At 43.9% G+C, this 11792-nt stretch overlaps 1 protein-coding gene across 1 annotated transcript; it reads left to right on the top strand.

Annotated features, from left to right (window-relative positions):
• The first annotated feature begins 1088 nt into the window (after positions 1-1088).
• Positions 1089-2834, top strand: LOC124649545 (peroxidase 5-like). Its single transcript, XM_047189155.1, has 2 exons — positions 1089-1526; positions 2142-2834. The coding sequence occupies exons 1-2, from the start codon at positions 1089-1091 to the stop codon at positions 2595-2597; spliced, it is 894 nt and encodes a 297-aa protein (XP_047045111.1). The 3' UTR covers positions 2598-2834.
• Positions 2835-11792: the final 8958 nt, after the last annotated feature.

The following is an 11792-nucleotide window of genomic DNA, read 5'->3' on the forward strand; positions in this document are numbered from 1 at the left end:
TTAAGCTTCAGTACCACCATTTACTTTGGCTACACGACCGGGCATATGAGCAAATAGTTATACAGATTTCTAGTATATTTTCGCCCAGCTGGATTCTTTCTAGCTGTGGCGCATTTGCCATTTTGCATCTCTGAACTCACTGGCGTTTGCCTGTCAGGAATCAGGTTTTGCTAGCTATGCATGCCGCGTGTATCTGATGCGCCGTTAGACCTTTGCGACATGCAGAAAACAAACGGGGACAGACGAATTAGCATCTAAATTTGAGTAAAGCTACTTATTGGACCATTCAACTGTTATATAAGAAGATTGAGCAATTGGATCCATCCACATGCAGCGAGGCCACAATGATTAAGCAGAGCTAGCTAACAAATTCTAGCATATCTCACTTCGGAGGAAAAAAAAACAAGACTACTAGCTAGCTCCGACATGGCTTACATTACCAAGTGTAAACGAGACGCATGTCACACTTCAGTCTTGGCAGAAAATAAATCGTCCTAACAGAACCTATGTTTATGAATTATGATAATCTTTTAGTTCTAGTTCATGCACGCACGACCTCGTGCGCTATAGCACCACTGACAACAGATAAAAAACGTCGTCAGACATAATCACGAGATGCGGCAGAAATCACCATTTCATCTTCATCGCAAAATCATCACGGCGAAATGGTTCTGGATTCTGGAGTCTGGACTCTGGATCGACCGGCCGAATCCATGGCTTGATGTGCTGCATCTGGGTTCAGCTGAAAACATTAGAGTACGTACGAGTGTACCACACAGATCTCGCAGCCTTACCATTTGCACCAATGATAGCAGAAAAGCAGCAAAGCCGGCCATGCCCCGACCCCCAATCTCTCCACCACATCTTTCCACTACCAACCCTTTCTCCCCTCCGCGCGCACATGCACCGCCAATCCCCTCGAGATTCCCCTAATCTCTCCGGTGTTTAATTATTTCCTTGCACCACTATTTAACACACTGCCCTCGATCAGCTCTCGCCTTCCTTAGGCAAGAAGTATATAGCGTGCCAGTGTATAAAGAGAGAGTGACAGACTGACTGTGCTGGAGCGAGCAGCTAGCGTAGCGGCAATGGAGGCGGCGCAGATGAGGCGGGGCGGCGAGACGTGCTTCGTGCTTCGGGCGGCAGCCGCGGTCTTCTCCTACGTTCTGCTGATGGCGTCGACGGGGGCGCGCGCGCAGATGCGGGTGGGGTTCTACGACAGCTCATGCCCGGCGGCGGAGATCATCGTGCAGCAGGAGGTGAGCAAGGCGGTGTCGGCCAACCCGGGCCTCGCCGCCGGACTCCTCCGCCTCCACTTCCATGACTGCTTCGTCGGGGGCTGCGAGGCGTCCGTGCTGATCGACTCCACCAGCGGCAACACGGCGGAGAAGGACGCCGGGCCGAACAAGAGCCTGCGGGGCTTCGAGGTGATCGACAGGATCAAGGCACGGGTGGAGCAAGCCTGCTTCGGCGTCGTCTCCTGCGCCGACATACTCGCCTTCGCCGCAAGGGACGCGCTCGCGCTGGTACGTACGCGCTCGCGCGCGTAAATCCATTTGTTATCACTTTACCCCAATTAATCCTTGTTACCCGTCACTTTAAGATCATCACCAGACATGATCATATGGGCTCTTTGCATCTAATCTAATCTAAGTAAAGCTAGGCTAGCACGTAGGCTTTCGAATTACTAAAGTTTATGTGATCTGTGTCCCTTGCTACTTTTTTTCTCTGCACATTGCCTGCACCAAATGATGCTGCACCTGCATATGCCAGGGGTGAGAAGAGTAAAAAAGAAAATTCGTTTTTTTTTGTGTTGTCCAAGTGGATTGAGCCTCCAATCGATCTTGCTTCAAGCTTGCCTTGCTGGCCTCGCCAAGCAGGGCTTGCCGGTGGGACCGTATTGTCAGGCTGTTAAAATGAATTATTACATGTTCAAAATGTGGTGCTGAAGGGTTATAATTAGCTGGTTCAAAATGTAAGTACCTCTGCAACCTAATCAGCACGCACTCATCAACATCGTCTTGTGCGTGCAGACCGGCGGGAACGGGTACCAGGTCCCGGCGGGGCGGCGGGACGGGAGCGTGTCGCGGGCGCAGGACACGGGCGGCAACCTGCCGCCGCCGACCCCCAACGTGAACCAGCTCACAAAGATCTTCGCCTCCAAGGGGCTCAACCAGAAGGACTTGGTCACGCTCTCCGGGGCGCACACCATCGGCGGCTCGCACTGCAGCTCCTTCAGCAGCCGCTTGCAGTCGCCGTCTCCGACGGCGCCGGACCCGACCATGGACCCCGGCTACGTAGCGCAGCTCGGGCAGCAGTGCGCCGGCGCCTCACCGGGCGCGCTCGTGCCCATGGACGTCGTAACCCCCAACACATTCGACGAAGGGTTCTACAAGGGCGTCATGGCCAACCGCGGCCTGCTCGCCTCCGACCAGGCGCTGCTCAGCGACGGCAACACCGCACTGCAGGTCGTCACCTACGCCAACGACCCGGCCACCTTCCAGAGCGACTTCGCCGCAGCCATGGTCAAGATGGGCTACGTCGGCGTGCTCACCGGCAGCAGCGGCAAGATCAGAGCCAACTGCAGGGTCGCGTGATCCGTCATTCATGGCGCCATATCACCCGATAGATTTTTGATGTTTGTACTAAGAGTGGCGATTGATTGATTTCCCTATTCGACTTGGTGGTAGCTTTCAATTAGAGGCTTTTCTTTGACCATGTATGTATTCGCTGCCTATTCTTTGTCCCATTGATCGGCTTGTGTTAATTCTTTCTTTCTGTTCACAAAATTGTAACTAGCCCCTGAGGGTTCATGTGCCAAATTAATCGAGCTAAATAATATATAGATACTAATGGCTTTGTAATGGTAGTCGATTATTTCATTTCTGCGAGTGTTTGAACTTTGAACAGAGTATAATTTGCGGCACAAGAGTTTGGAATGATCAATCACACTAAAAGTGGTGGAAGCCCAACTTGAAGTAGATAGTGTGACGGATCTTACCTTCACAACCTATGTTGGAACTCATTGATGTTGATGATGATGATGACAGACTTACATTTTCAACATTCCGTCTTCTTTGATTTCTTTTCTTCTGAAAAGGCCACTAACTGGGATTTTTTTCATTTCTCTTGGTGACTCCTAGAATTGGCGGACACAGGAAGAAACTAGATGGTAGCCACAGTCCCAAATATTTCTTACACTAGCCCATGCTTGATAAAAAATTACTAAATGAATAATTAAAAACACCAACCTGTTCACTATGAACTTCAAATTTTTAACGAAATGTGATATGGGGTTCAAGAGGTAGGAATTGATCAATCACATTAAGAATGACCTAAGCACAACTTGAAGTAGATATTGTTGTGAATTTTAACTTCACAACCTTGGGAAGAAGTACCTTTTCTTGATGAGATGCTTCTTTTTCTAATATTTCTCTCATTTCCTTATCTTGATTTCTTTTGTTCTCAAATGGAGGTCAACAAGAATTTTTGGTGTCTTCCAGATCATTTAAAAAATTAATTGGCACATCATTGTACACAAGATCATCATATGTTCACACTCTTATTATAATCCGCACCTAGATCTCTTTCTCTCTCTCTCTCTCTCTCTCTCTCTCTCTCTCTCTCTCTCTCTCTCTCTCTCTCTCTCTCTCTCTCTCTCTCTCTCTCTCTCTCTCTCTCTCTCTCTCTCTCTCTCTCTCTCTCTCTCTCTCTCTCTCTCTCTCTCTCTCTCTCTCTCTCTCTCTCTCTCTCTCTCTCTCTCTCTCTCTCTCTCTCTCTCTCTCTCTCTCTCTCTCTCTCTCTCTCTCTCTCTCTCTCTCTCTCTCTCTCTCTCTCTCTCTCTCTCTCTCTCTCTCTCTCTCTCTCTCTCTCTCTCTCTCTCTCTCTCTCTCTCTCTCTCTCTCTCTCTCTCTCTCTCTCTCTCTCTCTCTCTCTCTCTCTCTCTCTCTCTCTCTCTCTCTCTCTCTCTCTCTCTCTCTCTCTCTCTCTCTCTCTCTCTCTCTCTCTCTCTCTCTCTCTCTCTCTCTCTCTCTCTCTCTCTCTCTCTCTCTCTCTCTCTCTCTCTCTCTCTCTCTCTCTCTCTCTCTCTCTCTCTCTCTCTCTCTCTCTCTCTCTCTCTCTCTCTATGTGTGTGTGTGTGTGTGTGCGCGCGCGCGCTAGGGTTCCACCGCTCGCTTTTTATCATCGAGTACCCAGGGTGTGGACTAATCATCGAGTGTGCTATCAGGGTTCGTGTTGACTAAATCAACATAGTAGCCTCCCTAACCCTCCCGCACCCCAGCCTCCAGCCCTAACCGCCGGTAGCGCCGCCGGGGCAAAGACCCACGGGGCGTGGCGGCGGCGGGGGCCCTTCCTCGTCGACGCATGGTGGACGGCGGCCGGATCTCCCCTCCTCGAGCATGGAAGACGCGCGGATGGGATTGGCGGCGGCGGCCTGCGCCGCGCCCCCTTTTCCCGCCGGCTCTCCCCTGGTGGATCGGCCGGCGCGGTTGGGATGGGCGGCGGCGGCCTGCCTGCGCTCCCTCCTCCCGTCGGCTCTCCGCAGCACTCCGGCAAGGGCTGGTGGTGGGCTGCGGCCAGGCCCATGGCTCGCGCCAATTTCCCCCGCCTCTCGCCGGTGAGTGGAGGCGATCTCGGGCTTCACTCGCGACACGGGGTCGCCGGGGCAGCAGCCTTGGGTACGACGGTGGAGGTGGCCCTCTTCTTCGCCGGAGAGGGTCGGCTTGCGGTTGGTGGTGGTGGATCTATCGATCTATCACCGCGTTCCGGCGGCGAGATGGAGATGCATGGAAGCCGGCGACGGAGTCGCCGGTGGAGGGTTGGAGTGGCCAGCTCGGGATGGTCGCCGACGTGGGGGTCCGACCTGAATAAAGGCGGTGGTCCTAGGGTCGCTCTTGCGTGAAGAGGAAGACCTACCGGAGGCTCTGGACTCGTGATCTAGCCGGAGTGTTGAGTTCCGGAAGGCTCCGCCGCGAATGTAACAGTGCTTTTTGCCTGGAGTTTGCTGGATCGGTGGTATTCGGTCGTGCGCACCCATGCTTTTATTCCGACCGATTGGTTCTGGAGGGAGCGGCACGAAGCTCTTTTTCTGTGTTGACATCAAGTGACTATGCATCCATGATGAAATTCGGAAAAAGAGAAGTTCATGAAGGCCGGAGGGGAGGACTAGCTAAGGGAGGTTCAAGTCTCCGCGCTGTTGAGGGACTTGCTTGGTGTTCCGGGTTTCACAGCAGCGGTATGAAAGTGGGGGCGACAACACAGGTGAAATTCAGAGTCCTACCTTTCGGGGTGAAAACCCAAGGTCTGGCCTTAATCGGTTGTGTCCGGCAATGACCTTGTTGGAGGCATTGTTTTGAGAGCGGGGACTATCTTCAGGGTGAAAACCTAAGATCGTTGATCGGGCGGCGACGGTGTTAGAGCATTGTTCCCTTCTTGGAGGCGTCGTTTTTGGAGAGTCTGTATTTCAGGTGTTGTTTTGGCGGTGGATGTATTGCTGTTGTTAGGCCCGAGATACTGTAGCGGGACCTTTGTTTCTTAGTTTTCTTTTCCTTTTTTTGGCTGTGTGCATCCGTAGTGCCATTAGGGTGGTGCGTTGTTGCAGAGGCTGGGTGTAATTGGTATCTTTTTGATATTAATATATTCCCTTTATCGAAAAAAATCAGGGTTCGTGTTCTTGTCCTTCCTTAGTTTCGTGAAGCCTTGTGCTGGCATTAGAAGCTCACCTCACGGAGATGGCATTTTGGTATTACTAGTCAGTGAGTGTGGCATCCGTGGCGTCATGGGCAGACCTAGCGTCCCTCCTCCCGTGCGGCCGTCCAGGGTCCCTTGTATTTTATCATTCTCTATAATGATGTTTTTCAAAAGATTTGCGGCTTATACTTAATTTCCCTAGCTTATGGAAGTTCTTGGGTACACCACTTTGAGAGGTTTTCACGGAGAATAGAAGCCCCTTGACAATGCCTAAGACACTCCTTGGCATAATGTTTCTTGAGTACATTCCTCTTGTCACCGAGTAAGGGGTTGACAATTTTTTTGTCCCGTTAGTATGATACCTTTCGGCGATGGCACACCACCATGCCTTGTTATGGGGATCAGTTGTGTTGGATCAATGTTTCTTTATGGTGGAAACTTGTTGTTTCCTTTTTTCATGTTGACAATCAATACCATATATACTTATAGTAGAAAATAGTACATGATAAAGATACTTGAGTTGTCTACAACGATTACAAAATAAAGTCTGATGGAAATGAGCAAATCTTTCGGGTTTTCAAACTCTTTCTTCACCATGACATAATGTTATACTTTTCTGAAGGCATCCGAATAAAAGGAACATACATACCAATTTAGAGACCTATAAATATCAATGAAGGTTCTCCCGTAATCTTAATTTCAGCAACAATGCCAAGGATATATGCACACACACAACTAGTAAAGTAATCAATCCACATCTACAAGAGTACCAACAACCTGGTTAACATCGCTGGAGAGCCGAGAGTATGAATCACCATTGTCGAGGACGTAGCAGCTAGGACAAAAATTGTGGGGACTACCTTCCTCACGGCAACCATGAGAAAAAAATAATCCAAAACCGATCTGGTGAAGTAAGATCTAAAGGACTATACCTAAAGAAAGTTAATCTTCCAATATCACCATTGACATCTAGAAGGAGATCTTGTCAACAAACCAAAGACCAAAGATCATTTATTATACACGATGCCATCTTCATTGAGATGGAGGTGAAAAAACTGGTACCCAAAACACTACTCTTATTAAAAGCACAACGCATAAAATTGGGTTCCCACCCCTCCTAACGCCGTCAAGGCCAGCCGGAGAAGGGAAACCCGATCTATGGAGGAGATGAAGCTAGAGGCAATGACTAGGTTTAGGAGATGGCGGTTGATCTACGATTGAACTTAGGAGGTTTTTTTTTAAAGGAAACAACGTGACTCTGTTGTGGGACTTTATCAATTTCCAACAATAGTTACATCGTTCAAAAGTTTGCTAAGAATAAAGCTAGGGGCTCATGGACCAAAGTACAAGAAAGTTCATTAGAAAACACTATCTAGCTAAAATTACGACCAACTTCATTGGCTTCTCTAGGGCAGTGCTTCAAAGTAATATTTCCTAGTAGTGACGTCAAATCAATGCAATCAGCGAGAATAGCTGAAGATTCACTCCACCAAGCTTCATCACCTGAACATGCTTCAACAGTCTCGATTGAATTGGATTCAGTCTGCAGGTTGTTGCACCCTAGGCGATTCGCTAGGGTTAAACCTTCCCTCATAGCCAGAGCTTTGGTTGCCGCCGCACACGCTACAATGGATATTAGATAGTAGACGCCGCTATGAACCTTCCAGTGGAGTCCAAAGCTACTGTTCCTACAACTTCTGCATAAAAGAATAACTATGAAAAGATCCATCAACATTTACATTTAAATTTTGTTTCCTTTTTCGTTTATCATTTTCTCTAATCAACAGGTCGTTTGAAGTATTATTCAGGTGGGGATCGCTGAGACGCCATTCTGGTAATGGTATTTCAGGCCAAAACTAGCGTTCCTTATGTCCCGAAAAAAGTCACCTTAATCAGAAAAAGTATGTGTTTGGAAGCCTGGTTTTAGGCCAGTACAATCTCGCCAGATCCTTGATTACTCCAGATTTCTTAAAATTTTGTAACTCTTAAAAATAATATTTACTTTATATCATGTAATATATACTTAAGAAAGTGTGTATTGTAAAAAGAATTCACATGTTGAAATAGATATTCGTCCATGTATGAATAAATTTTCATAGTTATTGCCAAGTATAAGATGTTATATGGTCCAAAAACGTCATATTAAAAGCTTCTAACAAGCTAACGGGTCCATGTTGATGTTTTCTCTTCCTCTTCCAGAAACTAAGCCACACCAACCCAGCCTATGAAATTCTCACGGCCTAGCCGAAATTAGCTAGCAATTCACCTCTGTAGGCGGCCACGTAGTCTACAACAAGTTGATGTGCTACGTCAATGTGATAAATATGGTTGCGGACAAAGACCTCCTTGGTGATGTTGACTGATGCATAGTAGTCCCGCTCATGATACAACAACCCCTTCTCTTTGAGGAACATCATCACATAGTATATAGGTCTGAGTCGGGCCTCCAAGCTATATAAGAGTTGTGCCAACAGATGAGTGATGTATGCAGGATCAAGACCTACGTCAAAATCATTGCTGAGGCTTGCTCCAGTTGCAGTGCGCAATCCCTCCGACCCTCCTGACCAAACTGGCCTAGAGAGTTAAGCGATTTGCAATTCCCATGTCTTCCCTTTTGTGATTTAGGTTTAGATCTAGAGATATGCTTGCATATGGTTGCCAATCTATGGTCCGAGAAACATCTAATATGTTGTCTTTTGTTCTATTTATACCAAACTTTTATACGTGTATAACTCTATTTTAATCAAACTACAAACTCATTTACATATTTAACCGTAATTATTTCAAAAACATTAATTATTTAGTTATTTTTCTACATAGTTGTGACATGTATAGATGAAGGGTACATGTCTTTTGGGCTTTTGGTAAATTGATACCATCCTTTTTTACAAAAGTTTTACATATTTTATCCCAGATTACGTTCTTTTTTAGAAAATAATTAGACTGAATCATGTAATTTATATAAACTAGCATAGTGAGGGTATCACCTATTACCACATGAATCTATCAAAACCTATAAAATCATAATTATACCTATTATATTACATATTAGAATCCCAAGAAGACCGGAAAAGAGAGATCTTCTAGATATATAATATAATAGATACATTTGCCCATAAAACATCAAAGAATCCAGCTGCCAGTCTGATGGTTTCAATTTTATGTTAATTATATATATACTTAAGTATCAGAATAATTGTGCCATCACAATTACCTATAAAGATCCCAAACATGTTTTTAGCATATTGGATTAACTTGGTAATGTTTAGCTAATTGTGTCTACTATAAAATATGAGTTATCTCCGCACATACTTTGGAAATCTCTCATAGCCACCTCCGTGTGTCTCATCTAGCTTGGCGTTAAATTTGTTATCTATAATCTCGTTGTGCCAAATAATTAGTGCTAGTTTTTTGTGTAAAAATATTGAAATTTGTAAGGATTTATTTTCTCGTCCTACTGTTTGGCTCTATATTTTTTCTCATAATATCAGGTTGTGCATACTCGATAGGTGGGTTTTGTATAAAAGGTAATTTGATATACTTAACATTTTGATGTCATAGACATCCATCGTGGACCTCTCCTAGCTTATGGTCCCAAAAAATATTGCATTAGTATAATAATGTTATACATATGCTAATCACACGAAAACCATGTCGAACATTTCTATTTCAGTTACATAGGAAACATTAAACTTGTATATAAAATTTATTTCCAAATGCTAGATAGACCTTTATGATTCCATTTTTTCACTTGTGTAAAATTATTGGAATTTGTAAAGACTTCATTTTCTCGCGCTAATGTGTAACTTAATTAATTTTTTTCTCTTGTAACAATTATTTAAAATAGCATGCTAAAAAAATAGTGGTGGCTTCCTGCAAATGCTATACACACGCTATAGCATGCTAATAGCAAGCTATATTTTAAATATTTTTTAAAGCATACCAAATAAAGCATAAAAATAAAGGATTTCATCAATAATATAGCATAATATAGCCCTTTTTTCTAATTCTCCATAATCCTAACACCGATATGCCCCCACGGAGCAACAATATAGCATATATTACTTATTAAGAACCATTACAATTAATGATGTCGTCTTTCGATTCAGCAGGGGAACCAAGAAATGGTAGTTCATCAACACGACAAATAAAAATCAATTGCTTCTTCTTCCTAAGGAAGAATAATCTTTACTTTGCGCCAATAGGCTGGAAACACAACGGGCCGGCTAACGTTGTGAAGTTTTTGCGTGATATAGCAGGCTATTTTTCCATAGGGAGAAAAAATACTAAAATTTTGTGTGTGCTCTCTAGATATTTTTATACTATAGCGCACTATTACCGCTGAAATAGGGATTTATATTTTTCCATGATCGTAACATCAAATTTTTCACATTGGATTGGGCGCCTTGGAGCTGTTTTTTTTACAGCTTATCTCGTGTGTACATCTAAGTAGTTCATACTATCTAGTAGATACCAATGGTCGACTGCATAGTTAGCTTTAGGATTTTTTTCTTTTCCAGAACATCTTCGGGTAGTTGTTGGAATACACAAGTTCAAAATTTAACCGTAACATTTTTGGATCGGGTAGAACCGACCGTGGTATTTTTTCCTATGACTTGCAAGTGGTTGTTAGACGCGGACTCCAACCGGCAACTTACTCTTGTTTTTATTTGACACGCAAATGGGTGTAATAGACTATCATAATAAAGTTATGCACTTCTCTCGCTAAATCATAACCGTAATTTTTAGATCTAATAGCTGAAATAATTCGATTATGTGAATTGACAGGAAATTCAAATTTATTTAGTGTTACATTTTATTTGTGACAAAATTTCTCTTATCACCTAAGCAAACACAACTAATTAGATTCTTAGATGTTTGTATTAAAATGTTACTTACTTATTTTTTTCATACAAGTAATGGTGGATGCCCAATGTTATATATATTCTGGAGTACTACGTTAGTTGTTTTCATTTTCTTTATTTTTTTATTTGAATCGGAGAGAGGAGATTTTTTTGTTTTAGTGTGGTGCGCAGGACTTTTTTCCCGCTATACATGTAGAGAGTTCATCTTCTTTTAAACGTTGATCCTATTAAGGGATACATGCCATCTCACGCCCTACTGACATATGTGATCTCACATGATTTTCTTTCTTTTGGTACGTGACCATCCAAAATATTGTGAACGCAAAGATAAGGTACGTATGGAAAACAAATCATGACATTTCCTTTCGTATTAAATGTGGACTCTATCGATTTTTTTTATAGATAAGGTACGTATAAAGCATGATGGTTTCTTTCTTATTCCAACATGGACTCTTACTATTTTGTTTGTTAACGTGACGTGCCAAACGGACTTACTGTATGTTACGTAACTATTTTTTTTTATTAAATCATAGCCACTAATTTTAGATCTAACTGTTAAATTAATTTAGGGTGGTGTGGCTTAACGTGGTATCTCTATTAGACATCTGTATTTTGCTTTTAGTATATAATAGATTATGGCGTACATATATTAGAATGTGTGTTTTTGCATATATTTATATATTTTGAAATTTCCTAACATACATATATATCTTAACAATGGTCTAACAAATATATTCTGAAGGAGTATCGAGTGTATGATTAGGCATAAGTAACTAGAAAATTCAAGCAATCGCCCTCCAGTTTTGTTCGTCTTACAACAAAATATATTCAATAACATTTGCATCTTCCGTTAAGCATTTGAACTTTGGTTGACCATTTCCCATACTATCCTGGATTTTTCGAACGCCCACACTCTTCAACCGGGCTTCCTTGACTTAATTATGGAGAGAAGGCTTACTTCAAGATTAGTAAGAAATCCCTTCTCAATGACTTTCAAATTCAACCATTGGAGAGGATTGTCCCTACCAAGCAATAGAACATGAGAAGACTTCTGGCTCGAAGGAATCAACTACTAAGAGAAGTCCTACCATCGGCGGACCAAAATAGATTACCGCCGGTGCACCAGTGCGCACCGGTGGTAACACGCTGGTGGTAATAGCAGACCACCCGCGCACCAGCTTGTACGTTGGGAGTAACACCATATATCGCTGGCACACCACTATGGTACGCCGGCGG

The sequence above is a fragment of the Lolium rigidum genome, chromosome 4 (assembly GCF_022539505.1).
Source record: "Lolium rigidum isolate FL_2022 chromosome 4, APGP_CSIRO_Lrig_0.1, whole genome shotgun sequence".
In the NCBI taxonomy this organism is placed as follows: domain Eukaryota; kingdom Viridiplantae; phylum Streptophyta; class Magnoliopsida; order Poales; family Poaceae; genus Lolium; species Lolium rigidum.